This window comes from Crassostrea angulata, chromosome 3 (assembly GCF_025612915.1).
Source record: "Crassostrea angulata isolate pt1a10 chromosome 3, ASM2561291v2, whole genome shotgun sequence".
NCBI lineage: Eukaryota > Metazoa > Mollusca > Bivalvia > Ostreida > Ostreidae > Magallana > Magallana angulata.
In genome coordinates, this window is record NC_069113.1 from 16,835,565 (window position 1) to 16,861,711 (window position 26,147).

Consider the following 26,147-nt stretch of genomic DNA (forward strand, 5'->3'; position numbering starts at 1 on the left):
AAATTATCTTGACCAACAAATAAAATCTTACCTTTAAATATTATAGTACTACCAAAAATATTTCAGTGAAAAACAAAACTTGAAAAATTTAGTCCGAATTTTCTCTGTTTTGCTAAAAGTCAAACTTTGTCAGAGCCTAATTCCATAATTTAGTACAATTATCGATTGTAATGTCAATAATAATTTATTTTATAAATACATTTTGTATTTAAAACAAATTTTACTAATAGAATTGAACTTTTTAACAATCCGGATTTGAGAACTCCAACCCTGAGTAAACAACATCCTTAAAGGATTTTGGTCGAAAATTATTTTTCCGATTTTAATGATAAAAATGCTTCAGTGGGGCATTTTTATAAGGCAATCAGAATTTGAGCGTCATTCGTTGAGTTATAAGCGAGTTAAAGAGCTTACAATTCTTTACAATGTAAACAAAGCTTTTGTTTACATTTTGAATATTGAGGTGAATATTCCAGTTTCAGACCCAATAGAATGTGTTGAACGTTGGGAACTGTTTACATATGCTTAAAATGAATAAGAAGATGGAAAAATCAGCTTGAAAAAAGATTTTTTACTAGCATATTGAGCCAATGTAAACAAAAACAAGACAGAGCCTTGTTTACATGACAAATAATATTGAGCTCTGCATCTTGCATATAAATTTAGGAGGGACTCTCAAATTTCATTTTATCACTAGAAATGCATTCCAAAAGCATTGTAGATGATAAAAACAGAAAAATAATTTTTTTTTTCAAATCGTGACATTGCTACTTTAAACATTTTTACTAAATAATAGTATATACATTACAACATTGTAAACAGGTGGCTTTAAGTTTTGACAAAACGAAGGCTCAGCCCGGGGAGAACGTCAATGTCCGTGTTACAGCTGACCCTATGTCCACAGTCTATCTGTTGGCCGTAGACCAAAGTGTTCTTTTGCTAAAGTCCGGAAATGACATCACCCAAGAAGAGGTAATTTCATAAAATCATCAATATAACGCATATCAGCTTATATCATTTCATAATGTGCAGATACAAATTGTTAGCTCTTGTGTTTTTTTGTAGTAGTCTTAACCAAATATCTGTCATTAAAGAAGACACTAGACAATTCATTTTATGCATTTTAGGTAATCGATGAATTGAAAACATATGATACAATTCATCACTACGACAACGGACCTATTTTCTTTGGGGGCGGTGGAGGCATTATGCCATTCGGAAGAAAGAAGCGTATGATTTGGTGGCCATATCCTACTTATTATGGTGGATCTGATGCCTCTCAAATCTTCGCTGTAAGTGCCATTGATCATATCTTTATTATTACTGCTTTAGTTAGGTAGCCAACTTATAAAAGTGATCAATACCACAGGTTAAAGTAGATCTTTACATCAATTAAGTGTACGAGATTTTTGTTGCATGTATTTGGTACTAAGAGAACCATTTTAACAAGACCCTGAACTTTTAGTAGGACGTAACTATCTTTTTCTTGCATCAGAACAGGTTGCAGATGACGCTCCTTTCGAGTGAAAGATGCATATAGATTCCGTAGTCTTAGTTCAAAAGCCAGACAGATCTTTTTGATTTTAAAGAGCCATGGCTAAGTGGCCAACAATGAAATTGCCATGCTTACATGTACGTTACAATGCTGTTGACACAATTAGTTAAAGTCCAAGCTCGTGTTAAAATGGTTCTAGTAGGCCCAGTTTTCAACAATAAAACTCATATTTTCATCAATTTTCTCCAGAAATGTTTTAAGAGCATTTGCTATGTTCCAGACAATCGCTTATTTATCAAATTTTTAAACATTTCTGATTTAAAATTCTCATGACATTGAAATGTCAAAAACAAATGATCATGAAGTAAGATTTTATTCTTTTTTATTGGAATTCACATAACTGCTTGACAAAATCTCACACCAATCTGAAATTATAAACAATATTCGTTGGTTAATGGGAATGAAATGAAGAAAACACACTCAAACATTAAAAGTGCTGGATTATTGCAAGAATCTTTGGATGAAAGATTCTATTTATTTCTTTATTATACATAATCTCAAATATCTTGGTACCAATTATTTAATGAATAAAAATCATGAAAAAATTTAAAAAGAAACAAATCTATGCTAATAATATTAATGTTTGATTTTTTGTAGAAATGTGTTTTATATATTGATCTCTTAAAGGATCCTCGACACTCCGTGCTTTTTACTTTTTATGACAGTACGTCACAATATGGCGATTTTTGCACATTGTTTATATCGCAAATGTTGTCTATCTCTGTGGCGCAATGGTTGTTGCTTCTGTCTACCAAGCCACAGGTCCCGAATTAGAATACTGATGGGGTTTCTAAGGACGACGGACCTAATTCGCTTTGCGCAGATATATCGTGCACCTAAATAAGGTGATTGTTGCGAACATTGAATTCTTAATATTACGTCCCAATCACTTAAACTCGATAAGAAATCGCTTATGACGCAATATATCGCTGTTAACGTCATCAATACACAACTTCATATTGCATGTAATGGGCGACCATGCTTTAATTATTTAAATATTTAATTATTTAACATGCTAAAATACGCTTTTCAACATAATTTAACCTCCTTATATTTTGTTAGGAGATGTCAAAGTTCTGTAATGAATTTTATATTGGCTCACAATATTAGTAATCATCTACATAGATTATTTAACAGAGTTTAAGCCAGTGAACAAACCACTTACCTTTCGATCCGCATCAATAGTCTTATCAAAAAAATATAGTAAACCGTCCCTGTGCTCAAGTTTTGAAGTATTGTATTTCAAAAATGTCTTGCAAACTATAAAAGTTGAAAAATTAACCTCGGATAATAACTCTAACTCGTATAAAAATTTCATAAAAATCACTATTGTAGAAGTGAATTGGGTCTGCCGTCCTTAATTCATGCACAGCGGTAGAACTAAAACAGTTAATTTTTTTTTAATATTTGAAATTTTTTTGGCATTTTCAAGTCGAACAATGATAAAAATCCATATCTTTAAGTAATTTAGAAGAAAGGAACTATTCCTGGGTTTGTGGAGGACCCTTATTACAATATCAATTATTAACAACATCTATCATCATTTAAATGCTAACATTAGTCGTCCGTTGTGATACACATGTACGTGTGGTAATGATTATTAAACATGGTCATTTTTATAATTCTTTCGTTCTCTCATTTGGCTTGCTTATCTTCCACTGCTATTGCTACACGTACCTGTAAGTTTTATTATAAAATACATATGTACATTACCTTAATGTCAAACATGTCCTTTGGTTTGCTTTCAAAGTCTTATAATGCAAATGTTATACATTTGGGCAGTTCAATCAATTCATGAAATAGAACTACCGTTTCTATCTATCTATCTATCTATCTATCTATCTATCTATCTATCTATCTATCTATCTATCTAGCTAGCTAGCTAGCTAGCTAGCTAGCTAGCTAGCTAGCTATCTATCTATCTTAAGTAAAAATATTTATATCTGCTTACCTTTATCATTTGTCACGTATGTGTTATTGTGCTGCAGAAGGTTGACAAAAATGTAATGCCAATAGCAGGGAAACAGTAAATTATTTAAATTTCACGTTTTCCATACAAAACAGCTAATATTCTGATAATGTTACATGTACCAATGCGGAACAAAATGGCGTTTCAAAAGGATGTCAGACATGGTATGACGATGTAGCATTCCACATTAAGAGCGAGCGTGTATAACCTACCTAAGGCTTTTGTACTTGAATATTAGAGACACATATAGAATAAACATAGCGATAATATGTAATTTTGCTTTTAAATCAACGTTATGAATAATTCAGTCCTATGCAATATTATTATGATAAATTACTTTTGACTTCATATTTTAGAATGCAGGAGTGAAAGTCTTGACGGATGCTCAGGTGTTTAAACATGTTGAACCAATGCGTCCTTGTAAGTATTCTATTTTACAAGCAACATATGCATGATTTTGTCACAGTTTATTATCCCAATATACTGCAAGTAATTTTATAAGTAACATTTTGTCCATCGCTCGTTCTTGTACTTTTCACAAAAATACAACTTAAAAAGGCCAGCAAACTTTACTGCTCGGTGCAGATTACTCAATTACTAAGTACTTTAGACTTTCGAATATACCACGACACGCCAAAATGAAGTTTGCAGTGTTGTTTTAGATATTAAAATGATTTGAAAAAAAAAATCAACGAAACAATAACATACCATGGCGTTTAATCAAACTCAAGAGATACATGTATACTATTTGAAAAAGGTTTCCATTTTGGAGAAAAATTGGGCTCACAGAAAATATTATTCGATTGATTAAGATTATTTATTGACGGATTGAGGTTTTCAACTTCATTTTGGAACAACAGTCACATCATTTACAACAACTACATCAAGCATTAACAACAATTTAAAAGAACCAGGTCGTATTCGGAATGTATTTCCGGAAACGTGGTTATGGACAAATGCATCGACAGGGTAAACTCTTGCATTTGTCCCTTTTTGAAATTGCTATGCATGCACTATTGAGTTCATTCATTCAAATTACAAAATAAAATGAATGCAGATTTTTTTTAATCATAAGTGCAGCCTGAGGGGTTTTAATGCTATAAATGCATCCCACCTTGTGTTTTTGCGTAAACCTTTTTGTTTACTTTATTTGGCAGGCTGATAAACAGCTTGAAAATTGTTCTTTTTTATCAAAATAATAATTCTAGCAATTTTTAAAATTGCGCAAAGTTTTATTTTATCATGATAATTCGTCATGATTTTCTTGTACTGTTCTGTTTTAACAAAACATGTCTTTGTAGTTAAATAACTCAAGAGCTTAAATTTGTTCCCATTTAATGCAAAAATAAAAGCTTTTTAATTGGCAATGGAAATGTTTTAGTCAAAAGATAAATTAAGGACGTTGTTTACTCAGGGTTTGAGTTCTCAAATTCGGATTGTTATAATGTTCAATGTCATGAGTAGAATTTGTTCTTAACTCTGAAAGTATTTATGAAATGAATTATTATTGACGAACCATTCGATATTTTTCACTATGTAATGGAATTAGGCTTAAGCAAAATTTGACTTTTAGCAAAACAGAGAAAATTCGGACTAAAATTTTCAGATTTTGTCTTTCACTCAAATATTTTTGGTTGTCATTTGATATTCAAAGTTCAGATTTTATTTGTTAGTTAACATAATTTTGCATATTTTCTGTTGGTTTTATCTCACTTTTTCGTTTAGATATTCGAATGGCACACACTACAACAATATTGAAAAGTGCTTAAAAACGATAAAAGACACCATATCTCAAAATTTTGATCATTGACCTCATATAACTTTTATTCCTGCAGAGTAAAGTCAATATACCTAGTTTAATGCTATTAATGTTTTAGTATTATCATCATTCAGTTTTTTTGTAAAATTGAATAAAAAAAAGTAGGAATTTGAAAACTGATAGAGGAAATTCGGACCGGAATATTTTATGAAAATTGTGAATGAAAACTTATTGCTTTGTGTCAGTTTAGTGTCAATGCCATTCATGAACTGTATTTCATTTTTGGAAGAGTTATGTAATTTGTATTCTTTTACAATCAAGAAAATTTCAATCGTAGTGTAAAATTTTTAAGGACTTTTCTTAAATTTTCAAAAAATATTCAATGACCATTATCTCAAAAAGTAGGTCATTGACCTACTCTTTTGAAAGTGAAAAATAGCACTACCATGATAGGTCTATAACACACAATAGATGGTTTTTCATTATCATCAGGAGTATTTTTTTCATTCTGAGTAAACGTATACCTTAAAGTAAAAAAAAAAATTAAAGATTTTTTAGATAATGATAACCTCCTGCTGAGCAGCATGTCGCGACAACCTTCTTTCCATGCGACGGTGACATGAAAAGGGGCTTCAAAATATTGTGTCTGTGGCATTGCAATCGTGACACTCATTTTAAAATAATTCCAAAGTCAATAAATTTCAGGATTTGTAAGTTAAAATCAAGACAACTATCTTATTATACCCCCTGCAAACGAAGATTGGGGTAATATAAGAATCATCTTGTCCGTCCGTCTGTCCGTCTGTCTGTGCAAATTCGTGTCTGGTCCATATCTTTTTTATGGAGAAACATTGAAAGTTCTTACTTCACACAAAGAGAAACAAGTTCTTACTTCATACAAAAATTACTTATAACCTTAGATTGTGTCCTGACCTTGATCCAAGGTAGCTTGGGCAAGGTCAAAGTCACTTGCAGAAAAAGGCAAATTCGTGTCTGGTCCATATCTTTCTTATGGAGAAGCATTGAATGTTCGTACTTCACACAGATATTGCTTATGACCTAAGGGTGTGTCATGACCTTGACCCAAGGTCATTTTGGCAAGGCCAAGGTCACTGGCAGAAAAGAGCAAAATTCGTGTCCGGTCCATATCTTTCTTATGGACAAATATTGGAAGTTCTTAATTCACATAAAGATTGCTGATAACTTGAGTATGTGTCATGACATTGACCCAAGGTCAATTGAGCAAGTTCAAGGTCATTGTTTAAAATATGCTTTATTCCGGTCTGTGTCAGGTCTTGTATTAATGGATATAATTAGCATCTAGAATTTGACACAAAGCTTGCTTATTTCAGGCCACATAAAATTAGTTTTTTAGATTCTCATCCCCGTCTCCCTAATAATGGCCTGCACCGATGTATTTTTTTTTTGGAAAAAAATGTGTGGAAAAAAATTTGCTTGACATGTGAATTTTCGTTTGATTCGAGTTATGTTTGTTAACATAAGGATGCATATGTCCTAATGCATTAACAGTTAACTTGAAATTAAATGGAATTAAAGGATAGAAATTGGTTTATGTACTCATATTAGCTTTAAAAGTTTTAAAAAATAGGGCAGTTGTTATTTATAGAAAATGGACGGTGAAATACATTCATCCAATATTTTCTGTAATAGCAAAAATACATGAGTTATGATTTTTTATTTAGCAGGGGTATCAATTGTGGGCTTGCTCACAGTACCTCTAGTTTTTAAAGACCAACGCATGTTGTGAAATGACGTAAGAATAAAATACAATTTTTAGACCAGACAAGTTACATGTATCCAAATAACAGTTACTTTAAGATTGAAAGAGAAGAAGACAGTTATGTACGAAAGCGTGTCTTTCCTCCCAAATTTGGTTAGATGAAAGTGCTCTATGACGTCATTGGTGTGGATAATATCAGAAGAAATGTAGTGCACATGATTAAATCAGCAAAGTCCCGTTACTATCAAGATAAGCCCACAGCGACAGACAGTAAAGAGACGTTTAGAGTTATAAACAGTCTCATGAATTAGAGGGACTCTCTTACCATCGGGTACCAGTGACCAGACCCTTGCTGACGAATTAGTACTCTTCTTCAATAACAAAGTGCAAAAGATCAGACTAGGTTTGGACAAGTCAAATTTCAATGATAATACAGCTTGTCCAGACCTGGACAAACCGGTACCTGAACTTCGTCCAGACGCAGGAAGAGTTGGAGAAGGTCATCAAGAGATGTGCCAGTAAGACCTGTTCACTCGATCCCATTCCTACGGCGCTCTTGAAGAACAGCTCTGTTCTCCCTATAGAACTGCCGACCATTACTGACCAGGTGAATGCATCACTTTCATCTGGGATCTTTCCAGAAAGGCTAAAACGTGCACTTGTTACTCCACGTTTGAAAAAGACTGGACTTGATACAAACGCGTTTAGTAACTATAGACTAGTCTCAAACATCCCGTTTATCAGTAAGGTCATTGAGCGTGTTGTAGCACAGCAACTCAATAATCATCTCACCAAGAATGGTCTGCAGGATAACCTGTAGTCGGCATATAAGTCAGGTACCAGTACTGAGACAACCATCCTGCGAATTAAGGCAGACATAAAAGAGGTTCTAGATGAAAGGGACGACATACTTCTAGTCCTTCTGGAGCTTAGTGCTGCATTTGACACCATAGATCATTCTCTCTTGTTAGATAGACTGCAAAGAGAGGTTGGACTGACGGAAACTCTAATGGATGCAGTCATATCTCAATTGGGGAACTCAGGCAGTAACAATCAATAACTGTGTATCCTCAGATTTGTCACTGTCCACGGGAGTGTCCCAAGGATCTGTTCTTGGCCCTCTTCTTTTCCTGGTGTACCTTCTACCACTTAGATGAGTTATCAACAAGTATGCCATTTACCGCCATGGATTTGCAGATGACACACAACTTTACAGCCGATTGACTTTTAAAGACACAACCATGTGTAACTTTCAAGTCAAAACCATGGAAAACTGCATAGCATCTGTTCGATCTTGGATGACTGAACAAACTAAACGACGCAAAAACTGAGGTAATGGTGGTTGCTAGTACCCACAACCAGTGCCGTCTGAGAGATATCAGCATTAAGTTTGGCGAGACAATAGTGACACCTAGGCCCAATGTAAAAAACCTTGGTGCTGTCTTAGACGCTACCCTATCAATGGAGAAACAAGTCAGCTCTGTCGCCAGAAAGATGTACTTTAACATCCGGAGAATCTCGAAGGTGAAACACCATCTCACCCAAGAAGCTTGTGCAACTGTCATCGATGCAACAGTCATATCTCATCTTGACTACCACAATGCCCTCCTGCTTGGCATAAGCGATCGTCAGATGCACCAGTTAAAAGTGGCTCAAAACAGCGCCGCACGTTGTCTAACAAAAACACATTAAAGACAACACATGAACATGTTCTGTCTACCAACCACACAGGACAGTGAGATCATTATCTGACCAATGGAAACTGGTAGTGAAGAGGTCATCAATTAAATACGGCGCAAGAGCTATAAACATTCTAGGTGCCCAACTGTGGAATGAACTACCATTGGAACTTCGTAAGCTTGAAACACGGAGCATTCTGCAAGATCCTCAAAACACTGTTGTTCAAGCGTGAATATAAAACATAGACGAGTAGTATGTAAAGACTACGTGTGTACATATCCTACTCATCCTTTAATTATGTTTTAGATAAGCTCATGTTGTTTTATCATCCCTCTACTAATATTTTTTAAAGTATCTCTAACATAGCATTTATAAGCACACCCCTTTTGTTAACAGTGTACAGCGCATAGAAACTACATGTATATTTTGCGCTATATAAGTTGATATAATAATATGAAATCGAGGAAGGAACTATTATTTTATATCTTTGATTTATATAGTTTTATTAATGTTTAAGATTAACCCAATTTGGTCAAACCAAAATAAGCCCGAAAGGCTTTATGGTAGATGTGACCACACTTTGACCGAAGGATCACCTAATAATATTCAAAGAAGGATTACTTTTTACCTATATTTATATTATTATACCTCCCGCAAACGAAGCCTTGTCCGTCTGTCTGTGCAATCGTGTCCGGTCCATATTTTTCTTATGGAGAATTATTGGAATTTCTTACTTCACAAAAAGATGGCTTATGGCCTAAGGGTGTGTCATGACCTTGACTCAAGGTCATTTTGGCAAGGTCAATGTCACTGTCAGAAAAAATACAAAATTCTTGTCCGGTCCATATCTTTCTTATGGAAAAACATTGGAAGTTCTTAATTGACACAAAGATTGCTTATGACCTAAGGGTGTGTCCTGACCTTGATTCAAGGTCATTTGGGCAAGGTCAAGGTCGTTGGGAAAAAAAGTGCAAAATTCGTGTCCGGTCATTATCTTTCTTTTGGAGAAGCATTGGATGTTCTTACTTCACACAAATATTGCTAATGACCAACAGTTTAAAAAAAATAGAGCAATATTTTCTATAATTGGAAAAATACACGCATTATGATTTTTATCTTAGCGGGGGGGGGGGGGGGGTATCAATTATGAGCTTGCTAGTTTTCAATCTAAAACCACTGTTCATCTAAAAAAAATTGGAGCTGGGGTGGTGGGGAAGATTCCTTAACTATGCATAATAATGAATGGGCAAAGAGAGATAACTGCTGAGAACGTTACCATTGTATACTTGGAAGGCTGTGCAATATTTGTCCTTTGGGATTAATTAACCTTCCACAGGAAGAAAATCCTAAGCTTTATCTTTATCTGTCACACTGAGATTAATTACTGCACTGCCTGTGTCTGCAAATGAACTTTGTTTTGAAGTTAAGGTCAATTTTGAATGATGTATAGTATTGTGTACATTCTTTGAAATATGGATTTAAAATATATAATATTCATACTTTATTTTGGTTAAAATACCGTACACAATGATTTATAATAATTTTATTGAATTCTAAAATCAAGATATATATTAAGATATCCTTTTTCACTTTTATTTTTTAATTATTAATTTTATTTTTTTCTGCCTTTATGCTGTTAGTTTTAACAGGTAATCAGATAATAACCCCATTCTGTCATTTCTGAAAAAAAAGTCTTATTGTAAATTTAGAAGAAAAGGATGAGAGAGCAGAACAATTAATCCCCTGGAATTAATTATCTTGCCTGCTGCAGAAAATTTAGAGGCTCTATCTGTCATATGAAGATTAATGAACACCTTTGTCTGTTTTGAAGTTGAGGTCAACCCTGGGTGATACAATGTATTTGCGTTCACTGAAGGCTTGCATTTTATAAAACACCTGTTTAAATCTTTTTTAAATACACATTTAATTTAGTTTTTAGCTCACCTGAGCTGAAAGCTCAAGTGAGCTATTCTGATCACATTTTGTCCGTCGTCCGTCTGTCTGTCCGTCCGTCTGTAAACTTTTTACATTTTGAACTTCTTCTCTAAAACCGCTAATCCAATTTCAACCAAATTTGGCACAAAGCATCCTTATGGGAGGGCGAATATAAATTGCAGAAATAAAAGTCCGATCTGTATTTTAAGCGGAGAAAACCTTGAAACTGTAGAAAAAGGGGGGGGTGGATTTTTAAAAATCTTCTTCTCAAGAACTACCGAGGCAAGTTCAACGTAGTTTAGCATAAATTATCCTTATGGGAAGGAAAATATAAATTGCAAAAATTAAGTGCTAATTCTGTTTCAAATCTGAGTTATAACGAAAATAATAATAGAGGAAAGGCGTGTTTCAGCTTCGCGTTCGACATCCGGTAAAATGAGTAGGCAAGACTTGGTGGGCAAAACAAAAGATTGGCAGTTATTAATCTGCCAATCTCATTAAAATTTTAGGATATTTGATGGACCAGTATATTTGTATTCGCTGTAAATATTGTGCAAAATAATGCGTATTTGGAATTGACGATTGTCGATCTGCCCCGGCTTTTATTTTGCCACGGCCCGGGTTTGCATACCAATTTTACCAAGACTCGTATTCCATACTTCTAAAACGAGGTTCTTTGTTTAAAGCAGCCTGACATACGAAAAAGGGTCGATCTGATTATGATGAATTTGCTTGTTGTGCAACAGTTTGCGTATGAAGGGAAATTTTTGAAACATGCAAAATATATTGGGGCCGATTTTGTGAAGTAAATTGAGGCTAAATATTTCAATGCGTTGACAGTTTTCACACATGACGTTGGCGTTAACTTGTTCTGATTTTCGTTTCGTTTTCATTATTTATGCATTGTAACCTGGGAACTATCGTCTGTATTTCGTGATTTTTACGTATCAAATCAAACAGAGACTTCGGTAAATCAAACAGTTAACTGTTTACCCGCGCAAATTAAGCAAAATCTGATGTATAATAAAAGTACTGAAATACAATTCATTCTATCGGTAATTCGGTAGTATCTTTTGCGTAATGGTAGATTAATGCAATATGTTTTGTTGAGATGCTCGGCATTTTCTCGAGTTTATTCAGTTAAAATAGAGTTTGATATCGCTGACAGAAATTTGTAGGTTTATACATGTATATATATGATTCATTTCGAAAAAAGAAATTGTGTTCCTTATTTGTTATAGTGCATGTTTCTTGTGTTTTATTGCTTACAATTTCTATTTACTAACCATATTTGAGTGTTAAGCTTCGAATTATAAGCAAGATACAGAGATTTTCTCACAATTCTGTTTGTACACAGATCTTAAAAACTAAAGATTAAAAAAGTAAAAAGTTTGTCAATATTTATTAAGAAAATTTTCATAGTCTGTTCTTCCAGAAACCAACTTTAACAACTAATTGTATTGTAAACTTAACCTTTTTTCGTCATTATTACTCCTACTGTACATATGATCCTGGACTGTGTTTATATACATTTTTATAAACTGATTTTGAACCTCAAATACCAGTGAACTGGTCTTGAGTGAATAAAAGAATAGAAAATCTTAGACCATTCCTTTTTTCCATTTTAAATGCTGAATAGGAAATACCAAGTTAAAAATCTTAAGCTGAATGTAATAAACTCATGTAAACAAAATATGACTCAAACTTAGGCGAACTGTGAGCTCTGTATCTTGCTTATAATTCTACGATTGACGCTGAAATTTATTTTGGTTGAACATTAGAAATTCTATATGAATTAGAGTATGTTAAATACTTGTTAAAACAAAATAAAAGAATGATATTCTGTATATACCTACTCTCTGGAGCCCCCTCTTTATACAATGAATAATGTGAAATTTACATAAACTTTGATAGTTTTTCAAACACGAGTAAATAAAAACGACATCTTTAAAACAGTATCCATAGTTCTGACACATTTCTGTTGCGGGGATAAAGTAATTATCGCTATTCCTAAGAAAATATCACAGCGGAAAATTATCCTGGTTTGTACGCGAGGTAAATAACAGTCATTTAATTATAATGGAGAAGACAAATTAATTTTTTGAATGTTTTAAATTTGAGGAATTGAGCACATTGAGGTACAATTTTCTTCTTCACATCTATACATGTAGTATTTTTTAAATTAAATACAATAACTATTATATTTTTTTTTTAAATACAATAACTAAAAAGTAGTTGGTGAAAAAAATGTACCTATATGCTCTTATATATTTTGATCGCTATACAAAGGGGGGGGGGGGGGGGCAGAACGAATATATATAGGGAATTGGAAGTTAACAACTTAACAGTGTACACCTACCAAATGTTTAGTTTTATATCTTGCGTAGGATTTTCTTATTCTGGTAAAAAATAGTATCTCATGAAGGTACAATGTCAAAGATTACGTGTATGCAAAAATAAGTGTAAAATTCGAATACTTGACAATATTTATTTTTTGTTATTCTACCGAGGGACCATATGGCACAATATCTTTTGAACGCCCATTGTTGCTCAGGTGAGCGATGTGGCCCCATGGGCCTCTTGTTTTTTATAAGACATGAGGTTATCCCTGTTTTATGCAGATACAAGGTTACTATTTAGAGTTTTTGGACATTCAGGAATTTTCTTGAAATTTTAAAAATACAGTTGTTACTTATAATTTTCATATTTTTTTTACCACCTTATATATATTGCAGTTCTTTACATCTTATGCCGGGCATTTATTTTTCATCATTGTTAATATAATGAGGATGGAATTCAAAGTTTTTTTCACTTCTCTATATGTATTGTCATAGCGGGGCCCTTCCTGACTGGTCAGTTTTCTAGTTTGATATTAATTTTTTTTTTAATTTATGGCTTTTCATGCTATTGAATGTTGAAAAACGAGAACTTTTTTAATAGCAAATGTACAGATGAATGTGGATATGAATACATGCAAATGGTTATGCTTTATTTGAAAGGGTTTTTACCTGGTGCCACAATGCCACCAATGCCATTTATGATGTCAACAATGATGTCAACTCCTTTACCTAATTTCCAGCTGAAAGAAGTTGGTCGTGTTCGAAGTGTTTTCCCTGAGACTTGGTTGTGGACCAATCGTTCTACTGGGTATTCAAATGATAATAGACGTTATAGTCAAATATGTAACAAAACCCAAAATACTTGACACCATAAGCTAGCGTTTATATCAAACAATCGAAGAGCTGCTAGTGCTATAAAAAGTAATACTAGTACATTGTTTGAATACCCCCTCATTCTATTGTTGATTTTTTGTCCTGAATGAAAGGAAAAGCTGTATGGCGTTTAAGATTTCTTACAAACATCAAAAAGAATTTTTAGGTATACGCACTCGATTGACATTTTTTTTTTACAAATAAATTCCCTCGAGCTTTGTTATATAGGCAGTTAGGAATGTAAATCCAAACCTTGAAAACATGTAATGCGCAATTTATTGTGAATTTTTGGTAGAAACAAATAGTCTTAGAATTCTTTAGCAATAATATATCCAGTAATTCTACTAATAAAGCATATAACATAAGAACAGTCATTCGTTAAAGGGTTTAAAACTACTATCTGTTGTTTTATCACGCTTACAATGAGTCAAAAAGGCCAACAGAAAATAAAATTTAAAAATGCCACATTTTAAGGAAATGCAGCTTTCTGATCAAGTACTATAACTATGTTATGACATGTATTTTTGTAGGATAACGTAATGGCTATTCATTTTTGTGAACATATTTTACGATCGTTCTGCTTCATTTTTTACCAGGCACTATCCAAAAAGTTAACAATAAGCAACAGGTCGAAAACAGATCATTTTGCGTTTGGTTTTTTCAATAAAATAAATATTGACTAAGGGAACAATGAAGCATGTTTAAATAAACAAAAAATTTTTGCAATGGTCCTTTTAGTACACATTGCATAAAAAAAATTATGCATAGGTGAGCATATATTTCAAAATCCCTACACGCTGGTCATTTTTATTCAAACAACGGTATATTATGCTGTGATTATTTTCAGAAATTTTCTGTAAAAACACTAAACCTTTTTACGGCGCTTGAGCACAAATAAAACGTCATTACTTGTTTTGTTTGAACATATTTATTATTGTAAGATTAAAGAAAATGTTCAAACATACATGACAAACTTGATATGTAAAAAATTATGAAAAAATAATCGTTTAATCATATCAATTCTTCAATAAAAAAAACCTCGATAAAGTTTCTGCCACTATATTTTCAGTCGCAGAAACAACGAGATAACATGTAGTATCCGTAAACAAGCCTTATTATTATTACTCAATGGTATTGTATTTATCACCTTGCTTTCATTTGAATATAGTTGACAGTGAAGTACATGTACATGTACTAAACATTCGTTCATTAATTCAAAATCAATTTAATATGACAACACTCTTTTTTTAAATTGAACAAAATAAGTGTCTCTTTCTGATGAAATATAACTATTTTAGCTTTTGAAAAAGTTTTTTTTTTCTCACAAAATAATACACAAAAGTTTTTGACAGTATGCCTTAGCTTAAAGCAATACCCAATTTGCTTCAAGGTAGCTAGTTGCCTAATATGCCTTAGTTATATTCTGGTGTTTTTCTTGCGTACATATGTGGATACATAATTATGAATTCGATTTAAACTATATTTTAAAATAATTTAACAGCAGTTTGAAATACCAATATGAAAATTTAATGTCCAATGTTGTTTATGATTTGTAAAGTGAATTTAGGTAAGTGACCTTCTCAATTTATGATTTGCTATCTTTATAAAAATTAAATATTATGCCATAGATCTGATGGTCAGGTTCAAATTTCTACCACTGTTCCTGACACCATCACCTCCTGGATTGCCAGCGCCTTCGCCATCAACAGTGCGTCTGGTTTGGGCATTGCTGATATCACAGCTAAAGTACTTAAAAAAACTATACTTACGTCGTCATTAAAGAAAACTTTTTAAATATCTAGTTATCATATTATTCTCTGAAAAATCCCATATGTCATTTGTTTCATATGTACATGTATATGTAATGTAATATTTGTAATGTAATCTTATCATATGTACATGCATATGTAATGTAATATTTGTTTTGTAGATTGAAACTTTTAAACCCTTCTTTGTCAGTCTTAACTTGCCTTACTCCGTTGTGCGTGGTGAACAAGTGGTTCTTCAAGCAAATGTGTTCAACTACCTTTCACAGGATACTGACGTAATAATACAATCCATGCTATAAATAAACACCCATATATTAAGATAGCCTACGGTTTAATAGCCTGTCAATCTACCCTAAAATTTGTCAATCAATATCATTTGGTATCTCAGGGTTTTATTTATGACGTATCTCAAAAAAGCAACGTTGACAGTCCGCCATAAGATTCCATTTCGATGACATTTAGTAACAATGACATTTTTGTCCACAAACGCATTCAGAAACAGTTTATTATTTTTTTTAAACGAACAAGACGAATTTACGTTCCATGAAAAGTAATCAATACTTGAACAAGGCCAATTTTAGCTAAACAAAATTTATCAAACTTTGTATTTTCAGTACGAAGTAACATTCCATTAGCGGGACATCATTATTTTGTTTGCCGAAAAAAATACTTTCTTATGCTTTCAGCTAGACACCAATGTTAAAAAATTAGTTAACAGAAAATATTAATTTTATAATTGGCATTGTATGCACATATGCCATTAATGTATATTCGTAAAAAAGACGTGTATTTTTTACACCATGTTATAAAGGACCTTAGACTAATATCAAGTTTGTATTCGTCCTTGATTTTTGCGATCTTTAACTAGTTGATTTAACTTTGATAATAAAAAAGTTAAATTCTAATTGTTGAAGTATCTATGCAAAATTTTAAATTCATAAAGTCGTGTAAAACAACTTTATGTTATAGGTAGAACATTTCAAATAGACATCCATGCTTTTAAGAAAAAATGGCTTTGTTATTATATCTTTGATTTTTAATCACTCGCCAAATATTATTTTACGGTGTATTATCTAAACGGTGTTCGATGTTTTAAATTTGATAAATGAACGGTTGCTAGTTGATATGTATAGATTTCATGGCGCCACGCCGTAAAATCAACGAAAAGAGTTCCAAAAATAAGTAAGTTTTAAAACTTACTTAGTTCACGAAACATTTAGGAAAATGTTGTCTTTGATAATAAATATAATTTGCAAATTTGCCTTATAAGTATTAATTGAAAAAAGGAAGAACAATTTAATAATCAATTTTCTTAAAATTTCAAAAATTATAATACCAATCATTATAATAATGGACAATTATTCATGCATGTATACGTAGATTGCTCTTACTGCGCGTTATAAGAATATACCAACTTCTTGCAGAATATGTTTTTTTCATTAAAAATATAATTTACTAGACGATGAAAATATTAACAAAGGTACTCCGTAACAATGACATTAAATACAGACAGTAATGCATGTATGGCAGGTAAGATTAAATAGTGAAGAAATCTGTTGAGCAATCAAGTTCAAAAAACGATTTTGCTTGGGCATGATCTCGAATTAATGACAGTTATTCAATAAGTTTAGAGTATTATCCTTACCTTTGTAGAACAATAAACTGATATTTTAGTGTTAAAATGCATTTTTGTTTCGTAAGGGTTGACAGCTACTCTACTAAGCAAAAGTGTTTGAATAAATGAGCATTGTGGTTAATGTACGAAGAAAAATACTTACTTTTTCAGCTAGTAGCCGTATAATTTGGAATAGAAAAATGAACGCGTTATTTTTACCAATAGCAGCCGTTGAGGTACTACTCCGATTATTTGTATGGATAAAATTCAAACATTGATTCAATTTATGCAGCATAAATGATTAATCTTAATATAATTGATTTTATTTTAATTCTACTTACACGGTCAGCTATCTCGATCTAAATGTGACGTAAGCAAACATGCTAGCGATATCAACATATCGAGTGAATTAACAGCACATCATATTACACCCATTATATGTATAAAATTAGTTAAATGATCGTGGAACAATGTAACAAATTATCAACTATCTGCTTATGTTGTCAATGGATACAGGTTTTGGTTACCTTGGAGAAGAACGACGACTTCCGTAGCATTTTGATGGACGCCAGCAATAACCCGACATACGTGTCTCAAACACAGACTTCAACCATCCATGTGAGTTCAATCTTTTTCATAAGTTATTCTGACCATCATTTTATCGTGTTGTATATAATAAAGCTATCTCTGATCTGTAATTATGGATACAGGTCCCCTCTGGGCAAGCTAAATCAGTTTTCTTCCCCATCGTTCCTGCTGGTCTTGGCATGATTGACCTCACCGTTAAAGCTCAGTCCACATTGGCTGCTGATGGCGTCAGAAGACAACTGTTGGTTGAAGTCAGTTATACTATTTTATTTTACATCGTCTTAACTTACAGGTATTAACACTGCTTTATAAAATAACCGTTTAGTTAAGGAGGTTGGCATCTGAAATACCAGTTATGTCAATCATATGAAAACCACATGGATATAAAGATTGGGACCGAAAATGTTCATTTATTTTATTTGTGACCTATGTCACATGCCATTATTTAGAAATATGTGGCCCCAAACAGAAATGAAACATGCAATTTTTCTGAAATTGCTGCTTAAATTTGGAATGAAAATTTAATATTTGAATAAATCAAACAAATATTTATAGTTTAAACTATTATTTAATTAAAATGGTTTCAATACAGCATGAAATTGAACACATGACTATAAAAGTAATACATGTATCTAAGTCAAAGTTGGATTGTTAAAAGATTTCGGAGTAATCCAATTATAACGCAAATAAAAAAGTACTAGAAATGCAATCTTTCCAAAACTGCATACAAATAGTAAATAGACATACATATAATATCTCGTATAAAGGTAAATAAAAAAAGTATGGGTCATATCTCAAAAGTAGGGAAATGACAGGAAATAAGCTAATTTAAGGCAAAAATTCGAGTTTTGTTTCATGACTATTATGAAATAGAAGCCAAATGTGCCAAAATATATCGATAAAAATATCGAAGTATTGTTCAAATGTTTTTCAAGAGCATCCTTTCTGGAAGTTTGATTTGCGCTGACAATAAGGAAGCTAAAGTAACAACACTCTAAAACTATTCATTTATGAAAATTGTTCATTTCCTTTTTAAAAATTTTCCGCCACAAAATATAGTCCTTACTAAACTCATGAAATATGTAATTTTCTTTTAAAGGGGCATAGTCACGATTTTGGCCAAATTCTGTTTTTCTGTTTGTGTTATTTACATTGCTTTAGGAATGTATTTCTAATAGTCACACGAAATTTGAGAGTCAGTCGTAGAGTCATAAGCAAGATACAGGGGTCACAATTCTTTGTCATGTAAACAAGGCTCGTGCCCTGTTTTTGTTTACATAGGTTCATTATACCAGTAGGAAATCTTTTTTAAGCTAATTGGTCTAAATTTTTATTCATTTTAAGCATAAACAAACAGTTCCTAACGTTTAACACATTTATTTTAGGTCCAAAACTGGAATTTTCACTTCAACATTCAAAATGTAAACAAAGTTTTTGTTTACATAGCAAAGAATTGCAAACTCTGTAACCCGCTTATTACTCAATGAATGACACTCAAATTTTAGTGGCCTATCAGAAATGCCATACTAAAGCATACTTAACAAAAAAAAGGGAAAAACATTTTTCGACCAAAATCGTAACCACGCCCCTTTAAATTTATTCAATATGGTTTATTTGCCAATGTTAAATATAAATATATAAAAGGAATTATTATGATGCAGAATATTTGTGACATAAAATAGTTACCCCAAAAGAGAGGAACAAACCTCTTGAAATGATATTTTATATATATATATATATATATATATATATATATATATATATATATATATATATATATATATATATATATATATATATATATATATATATAACACATGACAAAAATGATTTCTATCGTTCTAGCCTGAAGGTGTTCCAAAAGAATACAATGTACCGATTCTGATTGACCTCAAAGATAGCAACACTTTCACCAAAGATGTTCCTATAACACTTCCAGCATCGGTGGTTGCTGGCTCACAGCATGTTAAAATCACTGCCATTGGTGAGTAATTGTTTTGGAGCTATGTTCTGAATATGTAAAGTCAGTAACACAATTTACGTGGAATATTTTTTCAGGTGATTTGTTGGGACCAACTGTAAATAATTTGGACAAACTCTTAAGTATGCCCAATGGCTGCGGTGAACAGACAATGTTGGGATTTGCCCCAGACGTTTTTGTGACAAACTACCTCTCTGCCACACAACAACTTTCTTCCGAAATAAAAGAAAAGGCCATAGGGTTTATGGAAAAGGGTATGTAACCTTCATCACACATAGGTTTTACAAAATATTCAAAACACATTTCTTTTTTAAAGGGACATGGTCACGATTTTGGTCAAAACAGTTTGTCCCGATTTTATTATTACTATTGCTTTAGAAAGGCATTTTTAATAGGCAACCGAAATTTGAGTGTCATTTGTTGAGTTATAAGCAAATTTTAGAGATTGAAATTCTTCGCTATGTAAATAAAGCGTTTGTTTACATTTTGAACGTTGAAATAAAAGAACTATATATCATTTGAGTTAAATTTGGCCCCAATAATTCGCCATTTTTTAAAGTGTTTCGGGTACAATAAAATGTTATATTATATTTCAGAAGAGTTGATGTAAAATATATTTTTCACCTATTTAATTGATTTATTTGCACTCATTGGCAGTACATGACGTCAGAAGTGACGCTATTTCTATAATTCAATCAAAATCAGTCAAAAATTGACATTTTTCTTATCTTTGTATGAATGGGAAATATAGAGCGCATGCTTGAACAAGGAAAATTTTTTTGTCACATATTAGCCTCGGCTAGATACATCTCTGAATAAAATATTGTGTTTGTTCAAGAATGCGCTCTATGTTTTCTGAAAGAAAAATTGCTTGAAAACAAGCTGTTTTATGCTAAAAATGCAAAAAATGGCTGGAAAAGGTTGTCTTTACGATGTCATATTTCAAATTGTGGACAGTTGAATCAAAATGAACATTATGTAAAAACATCACATATACATCTGTACAAATAAAACAAAGAATTACAGTAAAATGATGATATTCATTTTAGGGGGGCAATTTAGGCCCATATCATATATAGTCCTTTCAGTTTTAAACCTAAAACGAATGTGTTAAACGTTAGGAGTTGTTATCTAAGCCTTAAATGAATAAAAGGATAGACAAAGAAGCTAGGAACAGGTTTTTACTGGTATATTGAACCTATGTAAACAAAAACAGGGCACGGTCGTTGTTTACATGACAAAGAAATGTGAGCCCCAGCATCTTTCCTATAACTCTACGAATGACTCTCAAATTTTATTTGATTATTAAAATGTATTTTTAAAGCATTGTGAATAAAAAAACATAAAAAAAAAAGAATTTGACCAAAATCGTGACCATGCCCTTTTAAAAACCACACACTTGTATATGTCGCCGTGCTGGCCAGCTCCCAGAATTAGTTTTAAATACATGTACTAAACTGAAACCTACTGGAGAATCTGCCAAAATCTACAGTAAAGACAGCGACACTCAATTTACAATAGTTTTATCAAATTATATGATTATAATAGATAAAATGTTGTAATTTGATAAAATTTTATTTCGAATCTGTGCATGCAAAAAGTCACTTTCGTATTATTACAGAAAAATCAATATTCATTTCCCTGCAGGTTATCAAAGAGAACTGACATTTCAACACAGAGATGGATCGTTCAGTGCTTTTGGTGATAGTGATAAATCCGGAAGCATGTGGTGAGTATTAGTCGTTATAAAAACTTGTTCTGTAGCATGGATTAGTTTTCTCTCTTCGCGGATATCGAGTTTATATCACACCATTAGCATAAATATTTAACTGATATACTATACTATTGGAATTCTAAGGGTATAATTATATTTACTAATGATTAGTTATTTAAAAATTAAGGTGTTAAGAAGTATGTGACTATTAAGAGTTTGCATATTAACCTCATACATGTTTAATGAATTTTAAAGGCTGACGGCCTTTGTTGTCAAATCCTTCCACCAAGCCAAATCTTACATCTTTATTGATGAAGAGACTCTGCAGAGAGCGATTGATTGGATGATAAGCCGACAAAATGCGAACGGATCCTTCCCAGAACCGGGACGTGTCATTCACAAAGATATGCAGGTGCCTAGTTTAGCATTTTGCGCTCAATTAAAATCTTGAAACCTTAGTTTACATTTTCTTGTTACTTAGATAAGTATTGTTACACAGCATGGTAGTCATTTATTGTATTTTGTGCATACATACATCGTTTAACTTGTATGAATTTATCAATAAATTGATAGGGAGGATCTGGATCGGGGCCTGGACTGACTGCTTTTGTCCTTATTTCTCTGCTGGAGAATAATGATCTAAAAGGCGTAAGACTATTATTTATTTATGTAAGATTATTCATTAACAATTGTGTCTGTTCCATTTTTGACCACCTAGTTCAGGAATTTTTTTTTTCATGGAACAGGGGGTAGCACAAAGAATCCAGATGGCCAGTCATAAAGCAGTGTCTTACCTTGAAAGAGAAGTCGCCATGTTTGCCGATAACTATGCTCTCGCCATTGTAAGCTACTGTCTCGCGTTGGCAAAATCGCGGTTTGCTGGACCGGCGTTCGCCCGTCTTTCCAATGACGTAATTGTAAAAGGTAAAATTCGTGATTTATAAAAAGTTCATGTTCCATTTAAAATTAGATTTATTTAGGATTCATTCCTTGAGTATTATGAGGTCATAATTTCGATCGGGGCGTGATCAAATCCAATAAAGCCCGAAGAGCTTAATGATAGATTTGACCACGTTCCAACCGAAAATATTACCTTAAAATATTCAAAGAATGATTCCTTATTACATGTACCTATATTTTTATTCATTCCAATTTGTATCCTTTGAAACAACATTTTTAAAACACTATTTTTCATGTAGCACAAGCTATATTTCACTACGCGGGGCAGCCAATACCGTTTTTTCGGTTATACTTTATGACACGCCAATTTTTTATGACTCATCCTTTAGGAAATTATTGGGCTATATGCTTCAAAATTGATTCGTTATGTTATCACAGACAAAAACATTTAAAAATGTAAATATTTCACATTTCAAACTAAAAAACAAACAACTGTGTTTAATGCCTAGGACACCTTTTCTGGTCATGCCATGAGTCTGTAGTCGTTTTATTCTCGTTTTTTAATCTTCCTCTGGATCCACTGAGTTAATTTCTTAACATAATGCAGACTAAAGATTTACAAGTTTTCTTTATCTAATTAAAGAGCCATCCCCTTTTTTAAGGAAAAATAATTATGAAATAATAAAATGTTATGTAGTATTGTAAATATTATCTTCTCAGGAACCAAATACTTTGTTTCATGTTAAAACTTTGATAACATAAGCATCCTCACATGTGATTTCCTTACTTTTGTAGAAATATCTGATTGATTGTTTTATGAATTTTATCCAAAAAAATAGACAAACTTAGCATCATTAAAAACAAGGAGGCTAAAACTTTTAATATACTAGTAATTGCATTTTTTTCATGTGTATGTCTTTAGAAAATGTAAATCTACGGAAAGAGGACTATGCAGTTAAATACGGTATCAATATTTTAAAAATGTTTATATAACGAAAACAAACATGCATTTAGATTATTTAGATTGTATTGTTAAACTACTTCATTACTTGTGAAAGTGCTGCTCAGGTTAAGTGTTGTGGAACATAAGCATCTTCTTTCAGATGGCATGAAACACTGGCACAAAGCTCAAACCCAGACCGATTCCGACCACTATTGGTCCCCGCCTCATCGCCAGTCTAACCCAATCGATATCGAGATGACTTCATACGCCCTCCTTGTGTACGCCTACAACAACCAGTTTACCGATGGACTCTCGGTCATGAAATGGATCACATCACAGAGAAATCCCCAGGGTGGATTTGGTTCAACACAGGTTATATATTTGTTGATTTTTCCACTTCCCTAACACCCCCTAACCGATTAGCTAAATGTATATCAAGAAAATATTTTTCGTTTTCAGGATACCGTGGTGGCTCTTCAGGCTCTCTCTGAATTTGCTAAAATGGTCTATTCCAACAACTTTGACATACAAATGACGGCGACGGCCGGAAGTTTCTCCCACCAATTCTCTGTAAATGCCAAAAACGCTCTTCTTCTTCAGTCCGTCGAGGTAAGCACTGTTGGTCATTAAGCTTTCTTATTCACTTCATTGTAAAATCTGATAAGTTTAAACAAAATTTAACCAATTTCCTCTTCAGTTGTTCTGCTCTGCTATTTTCTTCAATGTATCAACGTAAACAAAATTATACAAATAGCTGCATCATTACTATTTTTTCCCTATTCGTTTGCACGTTAGCTTCCGACAATCCCATCCCAAGTAACCATCTCTGCCACAGGACATGGTATGGGTCTCATCCAGGTAAACAAACTACATAACTTAAGTTATTATCTACATGTGTCATAAACTATATGTCTTGGCAAATTCAAATGTTTTACAAACTAGTGATTAAGGTCCCAGATTTGTAATGTAGGTTTCCGTATTCTTCAATGTGGAGCAAGAGATTCAGGAACCTTCCTTTGAGATGACAGTTACCATGATGAAAGATACACTAGACGCCATTCAGATTGAAACTTGCGCTCAGTGAGCCAGATATCTTTAAGATGAAATTAAAAACTATTAATCAGAATATCTGCCAAAAGGTTATTTAAGAAACAATTAGGCTAACTAATAGATGATATTTACATAGATTACTTTTTTCACACATTTCCAGTTGGCTTAAGGTCGGTGCTAGCGGAATGACAGTACAGGAGATCGGGGTTCCTACAGGATTTGAGGCAGATTTAGAAAGCATCACTCAGTTACCAACATTGAAAAAGATTGAAACAGAAAACAAAAAAATCATCATTTACTTAGATGAGGTTTGTTAAGGGGGCGTAAGCAATACTGTTTGAAGAGTTTTGAGTTGAATGCCAATGGTTGCTAAAAAAATTAATCAAAATTAGACTTGTAAAACGGCTTTTCTGCAATACTTTATCTAAGTCTTATTCTAATTAGATTGTAGTTCTAATTGTATAATATATTTGTATGAATAAATTGCTGTTATGGAGTAGGCTATATAATTAATAAAAAGTATATGTAACTTGTTTTTATTTTTAGATTTCCACCACTCCAACCTGTATAGTTGTGGACATGTTCCGCACAGGATTAGTTGCCAAAACACAACCTGCTGCCATTCGAATCTACGATTACTATGAACCTGGTAACCTTTCAGTTTTACGGTTTTAAACATCCGAGCTTATTTTGTCGTTCATTTTGTCCGTTGAAATTCATGTTTTGATATTTACAATAATATTTTGTAGCCAACCAAGTGACTAAGTTTTACCAATCTCAGCGTCTGAAGAACTCTAATATCTGTGACATTTGCGCGGATTGTGGATGTACAGCTTGAGCTGTTGTTCTGATCCCGATAGAGAACTGTTAATCAAGATACTGGTTTTATAAAACTTTGTTATTAAAGAACAAAAATAAAACAAGCTTTTATTAGTTTCATACGAATATTCAAATGTCTTGTTTAGTTGTATTGTAATGTAGATTTATACTTTATGCTTGATATCAAGGTTTTAGCTTACCTGAGCTGAAAGCTCAAGTGTGGAAGCTTTCTAAGATAGAGTGCATTCAAGTTTGTTGAAATCATGATCCCAAGGGATAGGATGGGGCAACACTGGAGGTTGAAGTTTAAATAGGAATATAGATAGAGTAAATCCATATAGAAAAAGATCTTCTCAGAAACTAATCTGTCGGGAAAGATGAATTTATGTGGAAGCATCATCAGGTATGGTTGATCCAAGTTTGTTCTAATCGTGATCCCCTGGGTGGGATATAGGATGGGGCCAAAATGAGGTCAATTTTTTACATAGGAATATATTGAGAAAAATATTTTAAAATCTTCTCTTCAAAATCCGATCGGTTAGAAAAGATGAAACTTGTGTGAAATCACCCTTATGTAGGGACTGGGTAAATTCAAGTTTGTTACAATGGAAAACATTTAAATTTTCAAAAACTGAAATGATAAGGTGTTACTTATTTGCAAGTATTATGGCAAATTGCTGATTCTTCAGACTTGTTTCGACTTTGGCCCCTGGACATTTTTGGTCTTACAAGAGGTTCAGAGTTTGATGCAGTCTTATATCCCATAAATAAAATTTGTTAAGGTTCTTGTTGAGAACTACAATGCTCAACATGTGACATGACTATAAAATCATCCTGTTTGAAAAGAGACTTGATTATAAACATAAGAATATCCAAGGGAAAAATAGATTTTTATTTATACAGGATCTACATGTATC

At 32.6% G+C, this 26,147-nt stretch overlaps 1 protein-coding gene across 1 annotated transcript in view; it reads left to right on the top strand.

Annotated features, from left to right (window-relative positions):
• Window positions 1–25,358, top strand: part of LOC128176760 (CD109 antigen-like) — a 37,887-nt gene extending 12,529 nt beyond the window's left edge. Inside the window, exons 16-36 of the mRNA XM_052843288.1 lie at window positions 823–972; window positions 1,128–1,292; window positions 3,881–3,944; window positions 13,639–13,786; window positions 15,480–15,597; window positions 15,782–15,895; window positions 17,752–17,853; window positions 17,946–18,074; window positions 19,669–19,807; window positions 19,882–20,058; window positions 21,452–21,533; window positions 21,774–21,930; window positions 22,092–22,166; window positions 22,265–22,442; window positions 23,522–23,733; window positions 23,821–23,970; window positions 24,157–24,219; window positions 24,332–24,441; window positions 24,572–24,719; window positions 24,958–25,060; window positions 25,161–25,358. Of these exons, the coding sequence (XP_052699248.1) occupies window positions 823–972; window positions 1,128–1,292; window positions 3,881–3,944; window positions 13,639–13,786; window positions 15,480–15,597; window positions 15,782–15,895; window positions 17,752–17,853; window positions 17,946–18,074; window positions 19,669–19,807; window positions 19,882–20,058; window positions 21,452–21,533; window positions 21,774–21,930; window positions 22,092–22,166; window positions 22,265–22,442; window positions 23,522–23,733; window positions 23,821–23,970; window positions 24,157–24,219; window positions 24,332–24,441; window positions 24,572–24,719; window positions 24,958–25,060; window positions 25,161–25,249 (2,673 nt within the window). The 3' untranslated portion in view covers window positions 25,250–25,358. The remainder of the gene's footprint in view (window positions 1–822; window positions 973–1,127; window positions 1,293–3,880; window positions 3,945–13,638; window positions 13,787–15,479; window positions 15,598–15,781; window positions 15,896–17,751; window positions 17,854–17,945; window positions 18,075–19,668; window positions 19,808–19,881; window positions 20,059–21,451; window positions 21,534–21,773; window positions 21,931–22,091; window positions 22,167–22,264; window positions 22,443–23,521; window positions 23,734–23,820; window positions 23,971–24,156; window positions 24,220–24,331; window positions 24,442–24,571; window positions 24,720–24,957; window positions 25,061–25,160) is intronic.
• Window positions 25,359–26,147: the final 789 nt, after the last annotated feature.